The 27,608-nt window shown below is 40.3% G+C and overlaps 1 protein-coding gene across 1 annotated transcript in view; it reads left to right on the forward strand.

The window, feature by feature from the left end:
• LOC6036517 (cadherin-99C) overlaps nt 1–27,608 on the forward strand; it is a 198,336-nt gene that overhangs the window by 77,109 nt on the left and 93,619 nt on the right. Inside the window, exon 3 of the mRNA XM_038250705.1 lies at nt 22,729–23,187. Within this exon, the coding sequence (XP_038106633.1) occupies nt 22,914–23,187 (274 nt within the window). The 5' untranslated portion in view covers nt 22,729–22,913. The remainder of the gene's footprint in view (nt 1–22,728; nt 23,188–27,608) is intronic.

Below are 27,608 nucleotides of genomic sequence, written 5' to 3' on the forward strand. Positions count from 1 at the left end.
CTTGAAAGATTGGATCATATTCTAACATTGCTGAAATTTCCAGCCTGCGATTTTTTGCGTTTTCGGAGATATGCCATTTTGAACATTTACGTTTTATCAAAATTTGCTGCAATCTACATATGCGGCTGTTTATTTCACTTGCTTTGCTACCTACTTCGTGGGCATCGTCGCTTCAAAAATCAATACCTGGTTTCAAGAAGTTCGAAATGATTTTATTGGAATTTTCTGTTGCCTAAATTTAAAATTGAGTACCTTAGTCAAAATAAGGTATTCGTACTGAAGTTTCTCAAGCGAAACTGGAGAATCTCAGTTTGATACCGAAAAACGTATTCAGCAAAATATTGAATATTGAATTTCTGCGATCAATCCATGAAACTGATCCACATTTAAGTTCTATGTTGGTTAGTACAAAATATCATAAAAAGTACCTTTAACATATCCTGAAGCTGTCAGAAACTCTATAATCAAATGAATTTTCATGAACAAGAACATTAGGATTAGTAAGAATATGGTTTGTATTTTATCGTTTTACTTCATAATTAATATTTTGAATGAAATCAATTTTCTGTTATTTGATTTAACAATTAAAATTTTCGAAATTTATGCCTGTAAGGATGGGGGGTCTCAAGTTATATGGCATGGACTCACAAAAAGAAACACACAGCAGTAAATAATAAATATTTGACTTGAAATGAATTTATTACGCTTAACAAAATATTAATGGGGGAGGGAGGAGGGGGGTGAAAGACAGAGGAGGGAGGGGTTGTGTCCTTAAAGTGGGGATGTATTAGCTCATCCATAATTTAATAATATAAACTTGCAATACAATATATACGCAATTCTGTTGCACTTGCAAATGTATGAAAAGACTATTTATTATAAACAATCAACTATTGAAAAACATGAAAACTCATAAAAATCGACGTATATCAATTCAATACCATACAATTACCCAAATTTGTATGAAAAAAACATTTAAAAAGCAAAAAAATAATTTGGCCGCCTGTTTGTATGGAGATGGCCCATAGTGCATTGTGAGCTGCACAAAATGGCGTTCTTAACTCAATTTGACTCAAAATGCACTTACGACAAAATAGCACGACGGCGACGAAGTCAAGCATAATGCTTATAATGTATACTTCCGCAAATAAAACAAAAACAATTATTACAAAAGTGCAGTTAGGCAAGATTGAAGTGTGCTGCAACCGACTTAATCCGCTCACCATGCAACGATCTCACCTCGAAAGAGGCGCAAAAAAAGAAAAACGGGATTTCCACAACTATTAGCCACAGTTTATCTGTTTATTATTATTTACCGTAATACAATAAAAAGGCAAACACTTTTCTGTGTGAGAAACGAAAACAACAAAACACTGTCTGGCGACACTTTTGCGGTAAAGCTCGCGCTCGTTCTGGCGTTCCCTTGCAGCACACCGTCGCGGTCGCTAAGTGTTTTATAATCGTTTTCCTCTTAACCCATTGCACTACTCTGCTGACTGCAGAAAGGGGGTTTGGCTGGATGCTGGGTCCCTTGGTGGACCAAATTTTCCGCTAAGGTCCACACGAAGTTGTAAACAAAAGGAAATTGCTGGATAAGTGTTGGCTTGGCCCCGCCACAGTTGTTATGCTTCGTTTTTTTTTATCTCACTGCTGTTTTTTTATTTTCTTTTATTTTGTCATAATTTGACGGTTGCCAGTTGAGTCGGGCGCCCCCGGGTCGGAATGTTTTTCCTTTTCGGGGGCCTGGGTCTCACGGCGAGAGATCTTGTACAGATATGCAGGAAGTGGGGGCCCAGGCATGTGCGGAGGTCACTGGAAAGGTGATAAAATATAACAGGATTGTGCCGCGAGCGCTGCAATCTTGGCTACTGGAGCACCATATTTAGGTGAGAGCGAGGGTAAGATGCTCTTGAGTGTTATAAGCAGTAAATCATTTGAGGAATCCGGAACAGAATGCTTAAGTTATTTGAATTTTAGGAGAGGATACATGCTCTTTAAGGCGTCACTTTTTTAGTTCGTTTGTGCTGATGTTACAAGGCTTGAAAGCAAAGAGTCGATATCAACAGCTTAGAATCTTCAGCTCGTGCTCGAAACATCATAATAAACACAACATCCCATGAAGTTTAGAGGGCCAACCGACCGGCGGTGGACTTATTGAGAACCATGTCTCCGTTCTGCCGTCAACCCAAACATGTCACAAATGGACAAATGTAATTAGAAATACATTTATCACTGTCACCGGGGCCACCGGTGGCCGACGTTGGCAAGCCCGGGTTGCCTTTCTGGGTGAGATCACGTGCAATTGCTTAAGATTTTTTTTCCAATGTGCCCCCCAAGCTCATGAAACATTATTAATATTAATTCCTTGCTTGCCGATGGATTCGACGACGATGTCAATCGATAATTGCCTCATGGTGAGGGCTTCTAATCTGCAACGAGACCATAAACCATCACGGTAATGAACCGACTTCTAGGGCACCCCACTCCGGACCAGTTTTGTCCTGCACTGTAGGGTTGAACGATCCATCAGCGAGATTGGAAACTGTTTGCGCTGTGCAACGATCTGGGAGGACTTTCTTTCAGATGTTGAATGAGTATCATGTGACATTTATAGGTTATGATTAGTTGCTTTTGATGGCAATTGCTTTGAGCTGTTCAAAGGTGAACTGTGGTAGAAGGCACAGCATTGGAAATTTCAATTCAAATTTGCCACAAAAGTCTTGAGTGTTATTCGATATATCTATTTACCAAGTTTAAGTTCGTTCGACCCTTATAACATGTATATTTCAAGCCCTTCTTCTCACTAATATTTGCTTTTTTTCTCTTTATTTTCCAGGTGAGCGATCACGATCTCGATCCACTTCAACGCACTCTCGTTCCTCGAAGGAAACCACAAATTCTTACCGGGAGACTGCTGCTGCGGCCAAACTTTTCGGGACTTCCGTTCCCCTTTCACGGCTTTGCAGGTTCTGGGCCTCGGAAACGTACGCACACTTCGCCGGAGAAGCCCTGCAAGTGCCCCGTGGCTACCGTATGTGAACGAACGAATCATGATCGTTAAAGCATTCTGGTTTCCAAGTCAGAAGTCCCGTGTCGGTAATCTCGGCTCTAATAAATCGTAACCCTTGCAGCGATTTCACATCGGAATAAATCGCCCCAATTATAAGTGTTTTTTCGCCGGGGTTTGAATGCACTGTGGGAAAAATTTCCGCCAAGGTCAAGAATTTCGTAAAAGTGGCCATTACACCGTGTAGCAATTTGTTCCCGAACCAATTGACACTGGCAAATTAATTAACCCCGGCTAGTAGTCGTGAGTTGAACTCCATATCAACCGGCCAAATTGAGCTGAGCAACCTCGTTTAAAATTCCCACACGAGACTTCATCGACCGTGAAAGCGGCGAACCCTTCCAGTTAACCCTCAAATGTAGTGTGCTCATAAAACATACTCACGTAAGTGCTTGCACAGACAAAAAAAATGCTACAAGGTAAAAGAAAACAAACACACACGTAAAAAAGCTTCAACTCATAACTTAAAACCTGGGCCGCGTCCATGAAAAGTTTTTATAAAACAAACGATATCAAGCTTCAGCTACCGTGTCCACGGTGGGAGCCTTCGAGGCACAGGTTCTCCCTCGCGCTCGAAGGGGCGCGCAAGAATCGGACACAATCGAATCGGACGCAAAGACAAATAAATTACGAATCCCTTGGCTGGGCCGCGCCAGAGTTATGGACGGCGGATTGGTATAAATTAACTTGTACAATCGCGGGCCCTTCGAGCGAAGGAGGGAGTCCCCCGCCGAGAAGGGCCTTCCAAGGATGTTTTGTTCTTTTATGAAAATACCTTGTAGATCGGAGGGAAAATTCTGGTATTTTGATTGGCGGGGAAAAGGTTAAACTGCAGGAATGCAGTGTCAGAGTGTCAGTTTTGAAACAAGATTTCAACTTTGGTTCGTTAGTCCACCGAAATGTTGTACTTTCAAATTTCGTTAATTGCAGTCGCTATCGGTTGACGATCAAAACTTGCCAAACCTTTACCATCTTGTTGGCTTTTAATAAACCTTTTCCCAACGTCAACCTAATCTCCACAAAAAATCTACAACTAGTTCACCCAGTGCTACGACGTAGTGCTACCTAATGGAGAGCGATGTCAATTTCCATACATTCCAAACTCACCCGTTTGCTCCCGCATGCAGAAATTTATCTTCCAATCAACCATAAATATTCTAATGCCACCTGTTGCGTTGCGGTATACACTGCCGAACCTTAGGACTCTGGGCGCTACGCTGAACGCTACCTCCGTGATCTGCAGAACTAACCGCGAGTTCACCTCGTTGGCCTGCGTCGTCATCATGTGGATCGAAACTAGCAGCAGTGAAGGCTCAAAGTATTTTTACAATTAGTTAAATTTGTAAAATTTTGTTTAAAAAAAAATACTTTGGAAATGATTTTTTTTCCAAACAAAAAAATATTTCAATTCAACAGTTACACTGCTCAGACTTTATTATTTTTGTCTGATATTGATTTTGGAAAAAAGTATTTAAAACATGGTTGAATGATTTTCAAACTTATTTTTGGATCAAAATTAAAGGTTTTGAAAATAGCACCAATGGAATTCACTCGTTTAATTAAAAATTACAAACGGGCTTGAGGTTCAGCTTTGGAGACCACCTAGGGTACATTTTTTGAATTGCAAAATTTTAATTTTATGTGTTGCGGCTTACTACAATATATTTTTATGGTTTTTTTTTGTTTTACGTTATAGAAAAACTAACACTCTACATAATTGGATACTTTACCGCATTCGATAAAGTTTACCGAATTTTCAACTGATGAACAGTTCGGTAAACTGAAAATTACTGAATTCGGTAAAAACCTACCGAAATTCAGTAATGCAGTTCATTGTTGTTGGTCGTAAAACTGAAATTCTGTAAAATTATGTTCATTTTGACAGGTGGTTTACCGATCTAAACTTTACTGATATTTTAATAATTGTGGATTTAGTTCGTAGCTGGATTTTATGGCATCTTCTCACGGTCATTGGAAACGGTCGTGGATAGACCTAGGGGTTCCCAGTTGGAATGAAAAAAATCAATTTGTAGAAACATTATGGATTATTTTTTTTTTTTATCACTTCTCCAACATTAGGAATAATTGTTTGAACATGCTCGCATTTTTTTATTCGGTCGGGAAAATAATATTTTTCTTGAAAAAACGTTCATTTTTAATCACATTATCACCCCTAATTCTGGCTCGATGCCGCCATCATGCGACCGCGTGCTCCGTTTGTTTGTCAACAAAGCTGCAGCGGGATGGTGAGACGAAGTGAGGGGGTTGGAGATTTTGACATTTTTATGCCCGCATCTGGCCCGCGGCCTATTTCGTCGGTCGTTGAGTCGCCGGTCGTTTCCAGTGACCGACATTTCAAACATAACAAAGAATTGCGTTAAATGACCTTTTTTAATTTTCATTTTTGAGTATTTATTTAGTGACCAAATTGACCAATTTGACAGTGTTGCCAATTATTTTGAAAACTCTGATTTTGGAAAACGTAAAAAATAATAAAAAATTATATAAATAATAATAAAATTCAGCAAAAAAATAAAATAAAAAATGAATAAAATATGTTTCAAAGATGTTTATCAATACATCTTTAAACATTCTTAATAATTTCAAAATTAAAATTCTGCTTTAATTTAATAAAAATATTTCATGCAATCCAAAAACATGCCAACCACACTGTAAAAGCCTCAACTTTCAGATCGACGCTGGCAAAAATCCGCACATTGCGTAAGTCTAAATGCAAAATTTATGTTCAACATTGCCCCCGCACTGCCTCCTGCAAGCCACTGCAGTATTTATGCTGGCAACAAGGTGTGCTTATGCTAACGCTCTGGAACGCCTCATTTTCCGCGTGGTATTTATTTAATTTTTCTCGATCCCGCGTTTTTGCACGGGGGACGCCGCTGAGCTGGTGGCGAAAATCGCACCGCAATTCGCACCATATTTTATCTAACTGGCAAGATAGGGTCCTAAATTTATTTCAGGGGTAATTTTATCAGTTCCTAGCTATTTGTTAAAAAAAATAATAAAAACTATTCGTTTAAATTTTGTGTAATTTTTACAGTTCAAATTTATTTTGTTCAGACAAGCATTTGATTTCATCGTCTTTTTTCCTGATCATGTACCTGTTAGTTGTAATATTTCCCCTGCTCCAAAATGTCGAAACAAATCTCGGAATTCCACGAGGGCTTGGTCGATCGACCAACTCGACTCCGAATCGACCTCTGACTTAATTAAATTTTTACCTGCCAAGCTGGCCTGAAACTAACACCGAATTGATTTTAAGTCAACCGCAACCTCCCCCCGCGTTTCGGTCCCGGAAAGCAGATCACGCGCGGATCGTGTTAAAAACGGGGCAAACCATTTATCACCCCCAGAAACCAACCGGGCAGAGGTGGCATGTGACAACCGACCCACACAACAACTTAAGGGGTGACATGGCTTTCGCGTGTGGTGCGCAAACGTTCCGGCGGGAATGGCCCCCGGGGTGGTCCCGGGATTGGGAGGAACCTGTGCAACTAGAGCAGAGAGTTGCGCCAGAAGTTATGCAACAGGTAACCTCTGACTGAGTGGTGAAAATCAGGAAGCGAAATTCTAGCGAGATAGTGAGAGAGCGAGTTATGTTGCAAACGGCCTACTGTGACAGATGTTGGGGGGGAAGGCGTCCGGGCGGGATGGGGGAAAACCGGTGCTGGTCATCTAGCCTACTGCCAGCAGATATCCACCGAGTCCGACGATGGACACGCGGACATTTTTTCGATTCCCATAAATTATGCATCTGCGCGCTGCCTATGGAAGAAATCGAATGACAACAACTTGTTAAATCAATTAAAACTAGTTTCGCGCTACCCCGTGGAGTGTGCGTTGTTTTTTCGCCTTTTTTAATTTTATTTACTTAATCCAAGCGTTGCTGTCATGTTTATAAATGCTGGTAGGTTGGAAACCGATCGTGCTAGCGAGTGTGGTGTGGGAAATGTAATCTGCATTTTAATTTTATTGGTCATTTACGTTTCAGGCTTTTTAAGTGTTTCACCAGATCGTAAGCATTTTTTTTTTTTTATCAAACATGATCTGAACGTTTTTAAAAGTTTATAAAAAATGACACAAATTTGAAAGTTTTGATACCATTTTGTTTCGTTTAATTTAAAATAAGAATAATCAAACTTGAAGAAGAAATCGGTTATATTTTGATCACAAAAAATATAAGTTTTGTTTTGTTTTGGAACAGTTCCAGTCCAATAAAACAATATTTGACTGGATTTTCATATCACTTATATTTTTGACAGGGGTAAAATTGGATCTGGGGGTTGAGATCGGGTCATATAAAAATGCAGAAATTTGTATGACCCTATCTTGCGCCCCAGACTCAACGTCACCCCTAATGATGGTATAATATGTAATATGTTCACAAAAAACAGTAATTTTTCAATAAAATTTCTACAAAACGAAACCCTATTTAATAAAGTCTTATTTTAAAGAAAATTTAGCGAGTTTTTCTTAAAATATGGCTTTAAAAAAGCTGTATAATTTGACGGGGTTTTGTTTTGTACACAATTTATTGAAAATGCAGCGATTTCACGTCAAACCACTAGGACACATTTTACTGGAGCCGCAAGGTTCCTGTTAAAGGATATTTACCATTTATGCATATGTTACGTAAAACATTTTAAATTACCTGAAAAAAAAATCAAATTTTCGTCTGTGGTCTCTTTGGTTCACTTTGCCTCGCTTGAAGTGGATTTTATCGGATTGCAGACTGGATTTCGCCATGTTGTCCAGGAATTGATAAATGGGATTAAAATCAATTCCAACTGAACCTCCATGCTTGTTAGTCCAGTTTTTTAAGGGGACAAGGGTAAATCTCCACGGTAGCTCCAAATAAGTTTTGCTTGGAGTTGGACGGATTTTGGGAAGGTCGCAAGCATTGCGATCAATAACATCATGTGATTTAGGGTTAAAGTTATATTCTCTAGACCAGGGGTGCCCAAAGTTTTTGAATAGCGGGCTAATTGTGAAGCTTACATGAGCACGCGGACCAAACGTGAAAAATCATATAAAAATAAGTTTTTTTTTCAATCTTCACCACTGAAAAATAATCATGTTCTAGTTTTTCCTTTTATTTTAGGTTTTTTGATATTTGAAATGAAAATGAATATTTTCTTACAGTTTTGTTAAAAAAAATTATGATCAATAACTAGAAATTTATTCAAATCAACAAAACCATAAAAAGCCTAAAAATAATCATTCATGAGCTTTTTATTTGATAATTGAATTTCAATAAATTTTGGTCTGCTGAATCTGCTGGTAGTTACTCAGAATCTTAATCCAAATGTCATGAATTGGAATTCCGAGATGGAAGGTTTCTAAGTGCAACATAAGATTGAGGCCCAGCCCAACAAAAAATGGAATATATGGAATACTTATATTACGGCAATCTTTACTGGTTTCACTAAAGTAAAATTTTAACTTTTGTTTCTTGAAAAATGCTTGATGATTTTTTTACGAAATTTACAATTATGTAAAATTATTTCATGAGATTGATTCTTGAACCAAATATTCGTGTCGTATTTGGGATTTATTTATAACTCATCAACTCAAAAAATAAAAAAGTTAACAAAAAAAGTTAAACCTAAATTTTCATTAATAAAAATTTAAAAATCACTTTACAAATCTGTGTTCTACATGATCATTCAAAATGGGTCCGCGGGCCATAAAAAGTCACCTCACGGGCCATATTTGGCCCGCGGGCCATACTTTGGTCACCCCTGCTCTAGACAAACAATCGGATGCTGATATTGAGTCAGTTCTTGAGCGAGTATTGTGAAGTTAGTTATTTTTAAGGAGTGAAATATTTATTCTCAAGACGACAACAATAATTTAGATACAATTTTGTTTCGAGATCATCAAATCTGCAATCAAGTTTTCATTTGATTTGAGAATTCAAACGATTTTCTTCTATTCTCGTTAGTAACCTTGGTACTCACAAAGATAGATCCAATTGAAAATTCAAATAATAATTGTTTTTATTTTATGAAAGCTAACTTTGAATGTCGATTGTACTGTAAAACAAAAAGATATCACTTTCATCAAGGCAAACATTTCAAGAAACACAATAAACCAGCAAACCGTTCTTCGACCCACTAAACGTTCCACAATTAATTGCCCCGCACACCGTGTACCAAAACAACAATAAACTCTGTAATCGTGTAAATGTGATCTGGAATTAGCTCAAGTTGATCTAAACTACCGCCCCGGAATTGCCAATGGCAAAAACACACGACAAGACAGCACAAAAACAAGTGCGCTCCCATTCCGCGAAAGAGACTCATTTGCAATGCGAACCACGCCCTTTCTTTGCACAAACATCACCTTCGCGCGACCTGAGCGCAATTTTACCCCAGCCAAGGTGGAAAATGGGCCAAACAATCCCGCTTTACAATGTAGGAATTGCAGTGAAAAATGCGCGGGGCTGGGGGGAAAAACGCATGTTTGCCCTCTCGGATCTTGGGCTGATGATGATGATGATGGTCCTTTTTTGTCTCGCTCCCAGGAAAATATGCGAACAGACGTTTTCTCACTCCATTGTGAACGAAGCCAAGATGGGTTTCATTCATTCATTCATGCGCATTCATACATGTAGCCACGGGCGTCCTTTCCACTGCTGGAGCGACATCGCGATTTGAGTAGTTTCTTTCTGTTTGGTCCAGTGATGCAAAAGGTACGAGAGTACACTAAAGAGAGTTGACATCAACGCAGCCGAAGAACTGAACTTCTCCCAACTCTGCCTCGGACCTTCTTTCCATTTGTTAATGATAATGCCATTTTGATATGGGGGTTGGATCTACTGTTGCTGCTGCGCGTCACTACACCTGTTTTGCCGAGCGCGCGACCTGTGCGATTCAACGATCTTTCAGTTGTGAAAATGTCACTCAACCATCAAGCTCATCAGACGTTGGACGACCTCCGCCTCCTCCAACTCCTTACCTTCATCGATTAAGTTGAGACGAGTGGTGTGGTGTAATACCTCACAATATCTCGGGCTTGAATCGATCTTCGTCGAGAGGTGCCATAAATGAGCAGCTCAGAGCGGGCCACTTCAGCAGCAGCCGACCCCGAGATCGTGATGTTCAATTAAAGAAATATCAAAAAGTAATACAAATTGGCACTATAGGCAGTCGTGTTAAATGGAAGATTCAGATGCGATTGCCGTTGAGGACATCTCGGATGGTGATTCTTGAGCCAAAATGCGAGGGGGAGTCGTTCAAGTGGCCAAGCCTCGACCCAACACGGACTGGATTAAGATCGGCATAGCTGAGGTGACCGACGACCACACAAGATGAGCTACGGTGGGAAAATTTGCATCCGATACCTGTTAATATACATTGTAAGGGGACGCGCGAGAAGGGATCGATCCGGTGAATTGTGTGAGCGAAACTGGCGATGACGAGCATTAGATAGAAAGGATTCACATCATTAGTGTTTTTAAGGCTGGTTTCTGCTTTTGCCAGGTTGAATACAATGTTGCAGATTTATGGTTGTGTCCGATTTAAGACTTGATTGCAAGTTTACTTTTGGTTAATTTATTTGTTTGAAAGGAGATCCATAACGTTTAGATTCCAAAACTTCGTGAGAAATATTTGTTCACTGAAAATAATGCTTGCAAAAAGTTTCGCAACGCCCCATCAAGAAAATTCGATAAATGCATTACGTCTTCCACGTGTTTCTGCCAGTCAACTCCTGGCAATCCAACAGCTGTTATTAATTAGAAATAACATAATCCGCTTGTTTAGAGCAGAAACATCGACCAAACAAACCCAAAGCAAAAAAAAGTATACTAAAATGAAACAGATCAACAACAACTTTACTCTGTTCGACCCCTTCGACGAACTTTTCCTGCAGAGTTTTTCTCCAATCAGTAGCATAGAAGATACAGCAAGGCTAGTTACCTCTCGGAAAAGGTGAATGTTTAACATCCCTCGTTACCCGGCTGACCGGCCAAGGCCCGCTCGGTAAGAAGCGGAATTGGGCTACAAGTAAAATCAATTAAATCGAGGACCATATAAGACTGGGAGGGGAAATCACCGCGGAGCTTTTTTTCGGACCCCACACCACGAGCCCTTGACCACTCACTGGCATTTAGCCGACTTGAGTGTTGCATCTAATTAAAATTTAACTATTTTTCACTCTACGTTACAAGTTGAACATGTCGAGTCGAGGCAAACCGTTACACGGGCAAGTGACTGTCTACAAATTAAAAACTTCCCCCAAACGAGGTCGCTCTAATCCTTTTCGGACGGTCTGAACTTGGAGACTTGATTCGTGCCGACATTAATTAGTAAAGTCTGTGCAGAATCCTGCTATCCGCCCCAAAAGTATTAAAAAACAATCAATTAACATTCCGCCGAGCTCCCAGCCAACTGCAACAATACAGCTGAATTAACCTCTGCCATTTGGGCACTCCTTGCGCCGCACGGCAGCGGTGACCCGCAACAAGCCTTAAAATTATGATTACCGTGGCGAGACGGGACGGGACTGCTGGTCGGGCGAAAAAAAGGGCAGCAAATATTTCACCCAGCACAATAATTATACGCGCGTCCCATATGAAGTAAATTTAAGGCACATTTTTTTTTTGCTGCTCCCTTTGTGACTGCACTGAAGACCGTTACGGAGAGGTGCATTAAGCGTCCAAATTTGTACATGACGCCTTGGGCCATATCTTGGTGAGGGTTTTACGTGTTCATCGCGGTTTTTTTCCTGCGCTGGCCACTTTCGTTTTCTTCTTTATCGAAAGGATTAACCCCCTAATGAGTGCGAAATGTTGGGAAAATTGCGTTTAATGGCTGTTTTTTACAATTTCTTGCTCTGGCTAGAAATTTATTAAGATTGGCATATTAAATTGGCGAAAAACATCGAACTTTTGACCTTATGTTTCTTTTAGAGATTATATGCAGGAGCTTGATATTTCAATCTGGTCAATTACGAAAACAAATTGAGGTGAACTTTGCTATAAATGTTTTTATAGCGAAAATGCATCCTAGTTGGATGGCATTGCTTTTTATTGTCATCAATTTGCACCACAAATTTAATCAATTAAACCAAACTTCGATCAAATCAGTCGATCTTAAATTTAAATTTTATTCGTCGACGCGCCTTTCAAGTAACGGTGCTAAAGGAGGTTTTAGACTATGACAAACAAACAAACTCGCACTTTTTGACAGTTTGGCAGTTTGCCTGCATTTGTTTGCAAAAACGTCAGCCTGCATACATTTTGAGTTGTTTGCGAGTTACGGTAATCAGCCGTCATCAGGAATAATTGTTTGAACATGCGTGCAATTTTTTTATCCAGTCGGAAAAATATTATTTTTCTTGACAAAACTTTTAGATTCTGTGAAATGTGATCCGTTCACAGAATCCTCTCTGCGGTAAACACAACGCAGTAGGGCTGGCCGCTTTAATTTTTGCAATTCATTTTCGGGTGTTCTCGGATGTACTGCAATTATTAATACTGACAAGAAAAGTGCTTGGGGCGTAATCTAATCGCAAGACTTTTCAGCATGCTTTCATTGGACTGGCTGCGTTTGTGTTAGATTAGATTAGATTAGATTAGATTAGACAAAACTTTTATTTTTAATCACATAGGGGAAATTCTCCTATGTTTGGCAGGTTAAGCTCTCGCTCCTAACTCCATCCAATTTGCTGGTTGCACTATTTAATCAACTAATTTGGCAAAACTTTTGATAAAAACTTGCTTGCTCACTTCTTGTTGTGCTATTTATCGCTCGATTTCAGTTGAAAACGCTTTTAATTAGCTTTAATTGAATGTCAAAGTTCTGATCTGCCAACATTAGAGGCACGCTGGAATTAGATGCTGTTCCCCTAATCACTCCTAATTCTGGCTCGATGCCATCATGCGACCGTGAGCTCCTTTTGTTTGTCAACAAAGCTGCAGCGGATGGTGAGACGAAGTGATGGGGAGGGGGGAATTTCGACATTTTTATAAACAAAATCGCACTTTTTCGTGTTTGACAGTTTGCCAAACTCGCAAACAAAGCAAAATGTATGCAGGCTGACGTTTCTGCAAACAATTGCAGGCAAACTGCCAAACTGTCAAAGAGTGCGAGGTTGTTTGTTTGTTTGTCGTAGTCTAATACATCCTTAAGGAAATAGTCTTTGTATTGATTTTTTTGTTTTGCTGATTGCATTCCTTGGCACTCAAGGGTTCCTCAAGCATCTGGAAAAAGGGTCACATAACTCCTCATTTCGTACAACGATCGGGAGTGAATCAACATCAGCCCAGCAATTCGCAGTGACATAAAAAAAAATGCAAACTGTCACTGTTGCTTCGCCGTGCGAATCACAAGTCCGACTCGAATCGAATAAAGAGAGTTGAAATCGCGCACACTTCTTTCCCCAGACTTGATTGGCAGCACTGCCTGGCTGCTTGGATGGATTTGTCATAAAGAAAAACCTCCTGGGACCTTACACCGCGCGTGTAACATTCAGTGCGAAGAGGTTGTGTTATAAAGCGCCAGCTACAATGTTGCATTCATTTATGGACGTCAACGCGCGTTGCGAAAGCAGGTTTCATTGCTACAAAATGGTTCCAATGTTGACACACAACCCGACCGGTTGGCAGCCCTGGGAATGATTCGCGCGGACATGCGATTGGAATCGGAATTTTAGGGGGAGGTTATAAATGGTACAGCGATGGAATTCGAACCTTAGGCTTTGAATTGATTCACATTAGCGATTGACACGGCCGTTTTGCTCGGTCTTAATATTGGGAATAACATTTATCATCGGACAACGAGTAGGTGTAATGTTAGACATGTTGACAGGTAGTCGGACTTGAATGGGGGGAGAGAATTCCTGAAAAATCATAAACATTTATGAAGAAACGGATTGCATGAGAAATTGGAATTTATTTTACTTCAGCGGGAATGGCTGTCATTTGTTGAAATGTACGTATTTATTAAGTGAATTGCTTACATTATCACAGAATTGTTGAATTCCTGTGGTTTGAAAAGATGAGATTTTTCATCATGAACTCCAAAAACATAGAAGTCAAGTTGCATCTGAAAAATAGCAGTATCCAGAAATGAGAATACGAAAAAATTGAATTTGGAATAATTCAATTCGATGTTGACCAGAAAAGAATTCGTGCGTCCCAGCTATTCTTCACTACCTGATTGACCTGTAACCTCCTTCAAAACCGTACCAAATAGCCGTGGGTGCTCGACGGCCAAAAAAATCAAAACATCAACCGCGCAGGAATAAAATTGCATGTTTATTGTAATCGTGCTCCATAAATCATCCCGCGGGGCCGGACCCTGGACCCGGGGCGAGAAAGTTTTATGGCGTCTTTATTGGGTTGTCCCCGCCGTCTGACAGACGGCCTATGTTAGCATATGTTCAACAAGATTCCTCCTCGCCCAGTCCTTGCAGGACTCAACGTCAACGCCGAGAAGGACGTGGACGCTGCCGCGCGTGTCCTAGGTCCGGTGATTTATTTGTTCGGTTTTGGTAATTTTTCAAAAATTACCCACGTCTTACACGGTTGATCTTCTCCGGGAGGTCGTTCAGTGGGAACACCCCTCCCGTAAATCATCGACTCGTTAACAGAACTGCAACTACAGGTCGTCGAAGCAGAAATTGGTTTTGGATCATCGTCGCGATAACAATTGACTTCTGGACGGATTAAGTTTTCGCTTGGTGGTCGACGACCTTTGGAATTTCGCGTCTTGAACCGCGCATGGCATAATACTTCTGCAAAGTGGGTCAACCCATGAACAAGAGTGAGAGTTCCACGGGTCATTCAGCGTAGTGCTGAAGAGGTTGCTGTTGCGCGTTGGCCGGCGATTATTATTGCCTCCGCGGCATTTCTCCTCCGAGTACCTGGGAGGGGGCCTTTGTGGACGTTCCAGAAGAGGTTCGGCTTTGTTTTGATTCGTGCTTGCCGGCGTGGATCGCACCAATCGAGTGGGGCAGTGTTGCCAGACTAGGTTTGTTCAAATCTTAAATTTTCTCCTTTTAAGTAAAAATGATTTTCAATGCTGATCTGAGTTTTAAAATATTCTGGCAACACTGCCCCAACCGGCAACTCCCAAGCCGGTGCGCTGCCGTGAGGGGTGTTAAAAGCCAAATGAAATCGAAATTGGGGTCATGTTTACTTTCAACCGTGGGGTCTCAACTCCCCCAGAAGGAGGAGAGGTCCGCTGCGGTGTGCAGCGAGGGTTATTAAAAGATTGATTAAATGCCTTCTCTTTCGCTTCCCAGCCCGACGTTGCCTTGTTGTTGTTGTCCAGCCAGTATTCGAAGATGATTATGTTGGACATATTGGCAGCATCGTGTGGTCGATTCGCGTTCGCGGAATGTTTATGCACGACCTGCGCGGTTGATTTTGGCGGGCCTGGAAAGGGGGCGTTGATGGAAGAGAAAACTGCTGGGCGAAAAGTTATTGCCGCTGCTCTTCGAGGGTTTCTTCCGAACCCCTTGGGGAAAGAGAGGGGCTTGGCATGACATAGAGCAGTTTCCGAGGTGAAAAGAAGTGCTAAAGTTTGCTTTAGCAGATGCTTGGAAGCTGAGCGAAGTGAAAGTTTGTGATATGATGAGCTGGTTTTGGGTGCTTGAAGAAGGTGGAAGAGTGTGTTATCAAAACATGCTGGTCTTGAGAGGTTGGGAAAATCTGATGGCTGGAATTTGTGTTGTTGATAGAAAGAGTTACTGTTTGGCAGGTAGATACTTGAGTTGGATTTGGTTAGTGAAAGCAGTTTCAGATTCTCACAGTAGCTTTTTAGTTGAGAGATCAAATATATAAATCGTTGAACAAATAGAACTGTCTGTTTTGATTAGTTTACACCAATTAAATCAACAAACCAGATCTGCTGTTATCTATACTTAATTAACTACAACGTGTCAACATTTCATGAGTGGTTTGACAAACCAACTAACCACTTTGCGACACCTCATAAATCACCACTCCAACGCAAAACCTTCGGAGAACCGCACACACTCATAATCACACTTTAATGACCTGCTCAATCATCAGCTAATTCCCAGGTTCCACTGAAAATTGCACCTCTTGCCCAAGGTTAGTTGCGCAAGACTTGGCGTGACTTGCGCCGGTTTGTTCGATCAAGATCGTTCAACCCCAGGCCAATTAATCGCTAAGCTTGGGCCACCTTTGACAGCGACGAAATTAAACTTTGAAAGGGATTAGTGCACTCTCCGGCTCACTAATGAGCGCCGAAATGAGTTCGTTCATCGCCGCTAGTGAGCTCTTTGTTCGGCCAATTCCCATCGATCACTTTCAATTTCCTCTCATTCTCTCTCAAGTCTCATGTTTCGCGGCTGATCCACCCCGAAGCTCCCATGAATCATCGTTAATAAACTTCAAACGTCATCGGCGAAATCAATCAGCGCGGTCGGCGAAGTTTTTTGTTTTGTTTTGATTGTGCTGTGATGAGTTTCAGCGTTTTTGTTGTTGTTGTTTACACGCGTGATGATGCTTTTGTTTGGGTCGCGTAAATTGACCAGCGTTTGGGCTCAATGTCGACGCACTCGACGGAAAATCAAAATAGAGAGGGCGCTAAACGAGCGACCCCTCGCTCGCCAAGTGCCTCGAAGGTCGATAAATCTCGGGGCACCTACACGCATTTGGGGGTTACTTGGCATGGGCGTACCAAAAAGTTTGTTTTCATGAACCTTAGTTTAAAAAAATCATTATTCAGGTAAACTGACAAAAATCAGGCAAAATCTTTCAATCTTTCTTGCAACTTTCTGACAAATTAAAAACATTAAAATCCTACGCCACTGACTTCACAGCATAATCACCGAATTAAGAGTCCGCACAAAACGCAACAAAACAAAAACAACACTTATTTATGTGCCGATCGCAGATATGACCGCAGAGTGCGAACGCGATTTTTTTAAACAACTCAAAAGTGTACACAACCTCTTGATCGTTTCTTTGTTCGACATCGGGCCGTCGGTTCCCTTTCTTGCCGGCTTGCTCTTGTTTTCTTCTTGAACCGATCATGATCCATACCGTGTGCAAACACTGCCTTGCACGCAAAGCATCAACTCTTCAAGGCAGCACGGGCAGTTAATCAAAGGTCGAACCCCTTAAGCAACCCGATGAGTCACACACAGCTTTTTGAGGATTATCCCTAGAAATGGTTCCATTGTTTCCGTGTCCCGCCCGTCAGGGGCGTCAAGATCGGCTCCAAAGTGAAAGGACACACATCGGCGGACCTCTTGATTGAAAAGTTGCACCAAATTGAGTCTTTCGTCGTCGATTACTCAAAAGGTTCAGACGACGTTGTCGATCAGCCCTGAGGAGCAGATCAATATGGGTCTATCGACGATAGGTTAGCCGGGAGGTCTAGTTTACGGTTATTGCTTGCGTTGGCTGTCACAGGCCTATCAGCGCTGAATGTCAAGCTCTTTGTCGTGATCACCGTTTATGGATCTCCACCGTTGGAACCCACAGTGCAGATCAAATAATAACGCCTAATCAACTGCGCCCGGGACAAACTTGATTGACACTGATTTGTGCTTGAAAGCCCACGATGATGGGCTCTCCAGGGTCCTTAACGTAACTGGTTCCATTACGGCTAAGGGCACAGCCACCATTGTCGCCCACTAATGGGACATCATTTGTGATCTACTCGCTATCTGCAGCAGCATCATCGCGAAACCCAAGAAACGACGCTCCTCGTGTAACGCATTATCTAACCCTCTTCCGGTAACACACCACGCAGACATTGCTCAAGCCGTGTAGTTCGGTGTGAATTTGTCACTTATCAACCGAGTGCCTCACCAGCCAAGATATCAATCAAAGATGCTTATCAACCCGTTTGCCAAGTCCGCACGCACAGCGCTCAGCTTCACTTTTGAAGGTCTGGCGGACAGCACCAATAAATTCTGTCACAACTTGAGCAGAAGGAAAAAGGAGGGAGGAACCCGTTTGGAGAAAGAGACATCGCACGCAAGGCCTTGGTTGTATGAACGCATCGATTCGCGCATCTTCCTTCGTGTTCACGTGTCCAGCTGAACGAGTTGGGACTTTGGGTCGCCTCGTGCGATGATGAATGGCTTGTCTAGGTGAATCTTGTGTACATCTTGTGTGAGTTGTAGACATTACCAGTCGGGATTCCTGAAGGTGGTGCACGAAGGTGCGCGTTTTATTCAATTTGATGGACAAGCTACAAGGGATTTTGTTTTTAAAAGAAATGCTTAGAGATTAAAAAGCGTTTAATCAAGATTAAAGAAGTTAAATCTGATTTGACTTAAAATTAACAATAAATTGATTATGCCTGAATGCAACCTTGCTTCCTCCACAGATAAACGTGGGTGCGCATGGTTGCTTAAGATGATTATATAGCATTTAGGGGGAGAGGGGGTAATATGCACCCCGAGGCAAAATACACCCCCTGCTTTTCATAGAAATTAGAAGCTAAACATTCCAAAACCATGCTGGAAAAAATTGAGGCAAAATGCACCGTTTTGTTGGTCCTTTTAGAAAACAATGGTGTCAACTAGTGGTTACTAGTGTAAACTGCTCTAACTCGGTGCATTTTACCCCGTTGTCACACAGAAAAAAAAAAAAAATCATGGTAATATTACATCTGGGATGGAGTACACCTTCTATGTCAGAGTAAAGGTGTAATTTTACCTCTGCAAATGTGTAATTTTACCACTTTTCTGGTGTAATGTCACTTTTTCAGTTTAAATTGAGGTAAAATTACATCATAAAAGATGTAATATTCAACCTTCCATAATTACAGCTTCCAAATTTACATTATTTTTTACTGTGTATGGTGCATTTTTCCCCGTTGTTGTAGTGCATTTTGCCCCAATGTTGTTGTGCATATGAGGATTTGCAGCAAAGCTTAAAGATATATGTCGCCACCTATAAACAAATAGCGTAAACCTATGATTTTTTGAAAAAAAAAAATGCTTTTTTTCCTTTATAAACAACATTTTTATAAAACTTATTCCGGATTCGGATGAGAAAAATTATTTCCAACAATTTGGTGTACAACTTTCCAATAATTGTTTGATTTTTCTATGAGAAAACTGTAAATTTAGAAAAAAGATAGTAATTTGGACTATTTGGCAAGAAAGTCTGTCAAAAATCAATTAAAATTGATGAATCTGTTATCAACTATATATCTGTTAATTTCATTGATATATACCTGGGTGATGAATAGAGAGAATGCGTAACGTGATTTTCGAATGATCCCACTTTGTTTACATCTACAAAGTAGGAGAATGTTCAAGCACAAGCATGACTTTTTTCTTACTGGTAAATGAGCTGTTTTATAATCAGTAGTATGTGTTTTATTTTGTCTAGTTTTTGTCATTTTTTGATGGAAAATTGTCGCGTTTCGATCCGTTAGAAGAGATTTTTCTTTTTTACGGGCGACGAAGAACTGCGGCGAGAGTGTAATTCTGCGATGACGCAGATAAATTCCCTGGCTGATTTTGAAATCCTGGAGCTCTTCCTGATCCAGCGAAAAAAACATCGCTGATTCTAGCGAAGCTGATTCAACATACAGAAAGGATTTTCACTAAACCAGGTTTTTAAGCGGAATAGAGGATTTGCAGCAAAGCTAAAAGACACATGTCGCCACCTATAAACAAATAGCGTAAACCTATGATTTTTTGAAAAAAATGTGTTTTTTCCTTCATAATGAACATTTTCATAAAACTTATGCCGGATTCGGATGAGAAAAAAAATTCCAACAATTTGGTGTACAACTTTCCAATATTTGTTTGATTTTTCTATGAGAAAACTTTAAATTTAGAAAAAGATAGTAATTTGGACAATTTGGTAAGAAGGTCTCTAAAAAATCAATAAAAATTGTTGAATATACGTAAACACATCTGTTATCAAATATATAACTGGTTATTTCATTGATATATACGGTAAAACAATTTTTTTCGTGTGCCAAAACATATTTTTTTTAAAAAAAAGGTAACGCTCTACTGCCCAAATTTTTTTTCGAAAATATTTATTTTTCCCGTGTTCAGGAGGTTATTTTGAGCAACTTTTGTTCTACGAAAAACTTTACTTCTCTTGTTTTATGTTTTTCTTGTTTCATTTTTAGTATTTTAATTTGCATTTATCTGGTTTAGTTTATGTTTGTTTTTGGTAGTATTTGGCCTATTCTACCACCTAATATAATTACATTTTGCCTATCTAATTTTTTCACGATTTTGCAGTCACTTTTTCTATTTTTTGCATGTTTTTCACATTTTTTGCTTTAAAATGGCACCATCATCATTTAAATTGCAAAAAATGCGTAGAGGCATAGTCTGGGACACTACAAAAATTACTGCATACTTCTTTTTACTGAAAATATAGATAAGTTTACTAAAAAACACAGCCAAAGTTGACCCCTAAAAAAATGACATTTTTAGAAGCATTGGCAAAGTCACATAAAACAAGTTAAACTTCCAACCCTGAATTTTTCTAAAATTTTAAGAGTTCTTCTTTCCAATGCTTTTTAAAAATCAAAAATCGGTTGGAAATTTGATTTTTGGCGATTTTTTAGATCGAAGCCCGTCTAGAGGCGGGGTTAGGTTGTAGAGGGTTAACAAATTTTTTCGCGCCCAAAAATTGATGTTCATTATTTTAAAGCAAACAATTGTTTTCGTCTTTTGCAACCAGTTTCATTAAAATTGATGCAGGGAATCATGAGAAATAAGCGATTTGGTTCTTCAATCCAGCAGAAAGGAATACGAGTTTTGGCAATTAACCTAATGTTGGCGCCACCTACATTTGAAACACAGTCGCGCTGCAAAACCTCAATTGCCCCGCAAGGTTGTTTGAAATGAATCAAAAATGTTTTCAGAATTATGTTATTTTTTAACAGTTTTGAGGTTTTTAATGACTTTTTTCACTTGGATGACTTAAAATAATAGATGTTTAAGAACATCTAGCAAATTTTTTTCAATGAAATGCTGTTGTGGTTGAGAACTTACAGTTTTCCCTTAGGGGGTGCATATTACCCCCTCTCCCCCTATACCCAAAATTTACAGTTTTATTTATTGCCAAGAAATTCATTTAAATTCAATGCTATCGATTGGAGCGTGTTCAGGTGTTTACTGACATAAACTTCAAAAAATGTCGAGCAGTGTTATTTTTAGATTCTGCGCTTGTAAAACTCGATTCAAAATTCAAGTTAAAATTCTATCGAGTCGCATATCTTTCATCAATATCCACAGAATCAGCCCAAATACAATTTTGCGATGCGCTGTGCGGCATTGAAGTCCGTGAAACACCCGGCAATCTCTTCAACTCTGCACGGTGGTGGTACAGTGATCAATCATCGCGATAAGCCGACAAAGAGAGTCTGGCCCTCGCGGGCCATTTGTCGAATAATAGCAAACGCCCGTCGGAGGGAGGGGTATTCAATTCACGGGACCCACGAGTCATAACAAGTTAATGACTCAATTCGCTCGATTGTGTATTAGATCTTGAACGTCTTCAACGCGTTGCGCGATCTGGGGAGATCGCTAATGAACCTTTTAAATTTCGCATTGTCTTCCGGCGACGACGCAAACCAGTTCTTGATGTTAGACAGATATTAATGTACTTCCTGCGCCAGTGGACCATTCTCCCTTTCATTTTGAGGGTATATCTTAAGAAAAAGAAAGTCACAATCGCTGCAAATCAGTACGAAAACAAACCGGTGCAGCAGCTTCACGCGTGTTTTTGGGATTATAGCCAAGTCGCACGGCCTTTCTCCCTCGAGCAATGTTCTACTTTCCGCGAGCGCGGGTCTCGGGAAGTCCCGAAGCAACAACTCTCACTTTCGTATAGCTGCTGGGAACGCTCCTCCTGCTGATAATAAGTCGTAAAAAGTAGCGCCTTTTCTTCGGTGGGTTTCACTTTCAGTCGTCGCGTGACAGCTTGACGCCGCTGTGTATGTGTGACCACACACATACGCGCAGTTTCCGCGCGCGGCCCGAGATAAGCGCGCTTTTGGGGGTCTTCTTCTGCGACCTGCTCGCTCACTAGTCTCTGTGGTGTTGCTCCCGCGGGTGATTTAGTGTTCCGCTGCCGCTGGGTCTTTAGCGCCCAGGCCAGGCAGGGGACTTTCACTTCTCCGGGGTGCCTTCATAATCGACGGTGTATGTGGTTGCCTGTAGGGAACCGGTTCCCGAGCGTTGATTGGGATAAATGACGGTGACGATGCGGTGGATTAATTAAGTCGACTGACCGATATAGTTTTATCGATTTTCAGATGGGGTTCAAAAATTATTTCAAGAGTCTATTTGGGTAAAAATTCCATGAAAGCAGTTCAACCATACATCAACTGATCACTACTCTAAACCAGTTCCCGACTCACCTCCAACACAATCGCTCTTCCTATGCAAATCGGACACCCAGAAAGCTGTGCCGCTACCAACAAAGAAACTGCTAAATGCCATGTATTCGCGCGCGCTCCCGATCTCCAGATCCACCTGGACGTAATTTATCGCGAGCAAATAGTAGCAACTTGTCCGACAGCGAGCACAAAACCTAATACCCTTATCAGAATCCACTCGAGCCGAGTCCACCATCCCAGGCTTTTGTTTGCCAGTAGATTGCTCCGGTTCTATGAATAACTAATCCGTCTAATTTGAATTTCCCGTTTCTTCTCGTTCTGTTTCAGATCTGCTGCTCAAACCGGCTAGACACGCTGGCTGGCTATGGCCGAAGCCGCTAGTGCCTGTCATCATCTGGACGGAGAAACCTGCTGAACACTTACGACCGACCGACCAAACGACCAACCCACAAAAAACGAACGAAACGCTGCTGCTGTGACAGTTCGGCGTAGAAGCGTCAAACACAATCACAATGACCAAAGAAGAATTAGCACCGCTAGACGCGGCGGTGACCAGAACTGGGCTCCCGTCCAGAGCAGCACCACCGTCCAGCCATAAAAGGATCGAGCGACGGAGGCGACGGCTGCCGATGATGTCCAGTAGGACGCGGAGTCCGTGGTTCCTGCTGCTGGCCGTCGTACTGATGGTGACCCAGGCCCAGGCCGTCGACGGGAAGCTGCAGCTGTGCGAGGTTGAAACTGGGCAGACCAACATCATTCTGGATATTGAGGAGAGCCGGGGAAGTTGTGAGTAGATCTGTTACTTTTTTTGTGAAATTTGTAAGTTTGCTTCAATGGTACCAGTAGTCATGACACGGACTATAAATGACACCACCAAATCTGTAGACAACGCTTAAAACTAATATTTTAAATTTAAGGTACACCCAATAGGATGTTTAGATTAGTCTCAATTGGCTAAATTAGGCACTACTATTAACGACATGGACTACGTTTTCTACAGGTTCATTTTGGGCATTTCGAATGTATGACAAAAGGTCGAAAGACATAAGATCGAATGGACAAAAGGTCGAATGCCAAAGGTCGAATTGGGTCCTAAAATGAAGCTTAGATTGCTGATATTATTGTTTACAGCGATAAAGCTTATTTTTCTGAGTACAATGACCCTTTGTATGACCACAAAGAGTTTAAAATGAATTTTTAAATCAATTTTGAAAAATTAACCTCGCGGTCCTTCTTGACAGAAAAGCTCCTACTTGACAGCTCGTTCCAAGGGGACCATAGTTGATCCACCGAAAAAATGTTGTCTTGTCAAAACAAAATTTTGCATTAAAATGAAAAAAAGTGATCAGAAATGGTTTTTAATCGTGTTTTTTACCGTTGTACATAAAAATTGACATAGGGCTTTAGTACCCAATTGTCAGATTTTTTTCAGTTTCTTTTGAATATCTCAAGATTGAAATCTAATTTTGAAAATTTGTGAAGGTTGAAAGGTGAGACAATGTGGGCGGATGTGCGACAAAAGGTCGAAAGACATAAGGTCGAATGAATAAAATGTCGAATGCCAAAAGGTCGAGTGAACAAAAGGTCGAATGCCAAAAGGTCGAATGAACAAAAGGTCGAAAGGACAAAACGTCGAAAGGACAAAAGGTCGAATTGGGATAGAATACCTGCAACAATATTTGAGATTTTTTCATGTTTCGAAACTTTTTAAATTTGAAAGAATGTAAAAGTCTCGAAAATATTCGAACGATTTTAAGATCGTTTAATTAAAGAAATCGTTTAATTGAAGAAGCCCTTTTTTCATGAGCAGTTCATGTTTGAGAAAATGGAAAAACTCATCAAAATAATCTAGAAGTCGAACTTTTGATTTAAGGAACTGCTTATGTTTGAAAGAATGGAAAAACTCTCAGAAATATTTGAAGAATAAATAATATGTTGTTCTTAAAATAAAAAAAAACTATCTCAGAAGTGGAAATTTTTTTTTGAAGAGCTGCTCTGCTCATGTTCGCATAAATGTCCCATATGTAAAAACAGCAAACTGAGAAAAAGAAGCAAGCTGAGCATTTGAATTTTGTCCCACACATAAGGCGACGTGTTAAGTTTTCGCGAAAAAACTGGATTTACTCCTGATTTCTAGAACAAAGTACTGGCTTTTTTTGAAAGATCACACAATTTTGAACAAAACTTCATCAATAACTCAAAAGCAATGAAAATGCAAATGGGACATTTATGCGATCAGGGACAGTGCTCATGTTTAAAAGAATGGAAAAACTCACGAAAATATTATGATAGTCAAGAATAGGTTGTTTTTAAAAATGAAAATTAAGTTCCAAAATATTTCAAAAGGCGAATCTTTTTGCCTTCCACACTGAGGTAAGGCTATAATCCTGCTTTAAAAATGAACTTTTTATTAAAAACTCGAAGACCCACCTCATGTATACATATCGACTCAGAAACGAAAACTGAACAAATGGCTGTGTGTGTGTATGTGTGTGTATGTGTGTGTATGTGTGTGTATGTATTAGGGTGTTTCATCCAAACAAAAAAGTTCTCAGAATCAGGTAAACCGAGGTTCCCCTAGTAGAGGATACCCAAAGGGACTCTCATGCCAAATATCAGCCCATTTGGTTGTGAATTGGCCTGTCCCCAGCGGTTTAAAGTTTACATGGAAATTACTATGGGATTTTTATGCTTTTGGTTCAATCGTTCCTACAGGTCTTGGGACAACATGGATTCACTCGGAATAAAGACAGGTGTGTAGGGGATGGTCCAATGAACATATTCCAGAAGGAATTAGGCTTGTCCATTCTGTCCCCAAGGTACGCATTGGATCGACGTCCGGTGTCTCCAAAACCAACGATTCATCCTTCAAAAGCATCGCATTTCCTTAGTATGCTATGACGGCTAGGTGGAAACCACGACGCCCCATATGAGACGGTGAACACCTGGAGAGGCATCGATTGCATTTTTAACACAAAATCATCATTTTACTTTATTTAGAATAGTTGAAATTCTTCCAGGAACATCAATAATTATAATTTTAGTACTTTTAAGAATATTTCTGAGCCAAAACTCGAGTAGATGCTCTGCCACGTGTTCATCGTCTGACATGGGGCGTCGTAATTTTCTCCTAGCCGTCATAGCATACTAAGGACAATGCGTACATTTGAAGGGTGAATCGATGATTCTGGAGACACCGGACGTCGATCCAATGCGCACCTTGGGGACAGAATGGACAAGCCTAATTCCTTCTGGAATGTCATTGGACCATCCCTACACACCTGTCTTTATTCCGAGTGAATCCATGTTGTCCCAAGACCTGTAGGAACGATTGAACCAAAAGCATAAAATCCCATAGTAATTTACATGTAAACTTTGAACTGCTGGGGACAGGCCAATTCTCAACCAAATGGGCTGATATTTGGCGTGAGAGTCCCTATGGGTATCCTCTACTAGGGGAACCTCGGTTTGCCTGATTCTGAGAACTTTTTTGTTTGGCTGAAACACCCTAGTATGTATGTATGTGACCAAAATTCTCACTGAGTTTTCTCAGTACTAGCTGAACCGATTTTGACCAAACCAGTTGCAATCGACTTAGTATAAGGTCACATACATCGCTATTGAATTGTTTGAAGTTTCGATAACTAGTTCAAAAGTTATGTATAAAAATGTGTTTTCACATATATCCGGATCTCATTTATATGCATGTAAACAATGTCCGGATCCATCATCCGACCCATCGTTGGTTAGGTAATCGAGAGACCATTCCAACGAGTCCAAAACATTGAAGATCTGGCAATCCTGTCTCAAGTTATGACCACTAAAGTGATATTTATGTACTTTTTTGAAGCCGGATCTCAATTAAATGTATGCAAACGATGTCTGGACCCTTCACCCGACCCATCGTTGATTAGGTAATCGAAAGACCTTTCCAACGAGTCCACAACATTGAAGATCTGGCAACCCTGTCTCGAGTTATGACCACTTAAGTGATATTTATGTACTTTTTTGAAGCCGGATCTCAATTAAATGTATGCAAACTGTGTCCGGATCCATCACCCGACCCATCGTTGGTTAGGTAATTAAGAGACCGTTCCAACGAGTCCACAACATTGAAGATCTGGCAACCCTGTCTCGAGTTATGACCACTTAAGTGATATTTATGTACTTTTTTGAAGCCGGATCTCAATTAAATGCATGTAAACGATGTCCGGATCCATCATCTGACCCATCGTTGGTTAGGTAATTAAGAGACCTTTCCAACAAGTCCACAACATTGATAATCTGGCAACCCTGTCTCGAGTTATGACCACTTAAGTAAAATCTGTGTACTTATTTTTCTGGATCTAAAAAAATAGCTGAAATATGTGTCCAAACCACTCATATTCACCATTGTTGGTAAAAAGTGAGGAAGGCATTAACCACATAGGTGGATTAAATTAGTTTTTTCCAAAGAACTGCTCATGTTTGAAAGAATGGAAATCTTCTTAAAATGGTTTGGAAGTTATTGTTTATTTAAAAAAAATATCATTACTAAAAGGTTGGATAAACCAATAATAAACTCACTGAAAAATAAGACTTGAAAGAATAATAAAATTAATGATTTTTTAGAAGTTTACAATTATTATTATTTGTTTCATTTTTTCTCATTCGACCTTTCGTCTATTCGACCTTATGTCTTTCGATCTTTTGGCATTTGACCTTTTGTGACTTTCGACAATGTCTCAACTTTCGACCTTCTCAAATAGAACCGAAAAAACTCCGTGCATTGTTGTCACTCTTCATATGGAACAATTTTCAATCTTGTCGTACTATCTTGACACACCCTGAACATTGCTGTAAGTGCGACAACTGCTCAAAACTCAACTTCGGAACAATACACAGTATAATAACTAATCAAAACGTGTATGGTATTGTTTACATTGCGTGCTCTAATTTTTATTTATAAAAGACCAAACATTAAAAAGTGGACAAGATAGCACGACAAAGTCGATTTACAGTCCGTTTCGTGACTGCTGGTACCAAGGCAACAAATCGCTATTTGCTCAAAGTATTTAAAACTAAGTTTTAAGCTGATGGACATTGAAATTGGAAACCACATTACTCATTGAATATTTCCGACTTGATTCCCACGAGTCATAAAGTTCTTAGATGCGTACTTTGTACCGTTAATCCCTTCTGGAAATCTGATAATCTGCTTACCGGAA

The sequence above is a fragment of the Culex quinquefasciatus genome, chromosome 1 (genome assembly GCF_015732765.1).
Source record: "Culex quinquefasciatus strain JHB chromosome 1, VPISU_Cqui_1.0_pri_paternal, whole genome shotgun sequence".
In the NCBI taxonomy this organism is placed as follows: domain Eukaryota; kingdom Metazoa; phylum Arthropoda; class Insecta; order Diptera; family Culicidae; genus Culex; species Culex quinquefasciatus.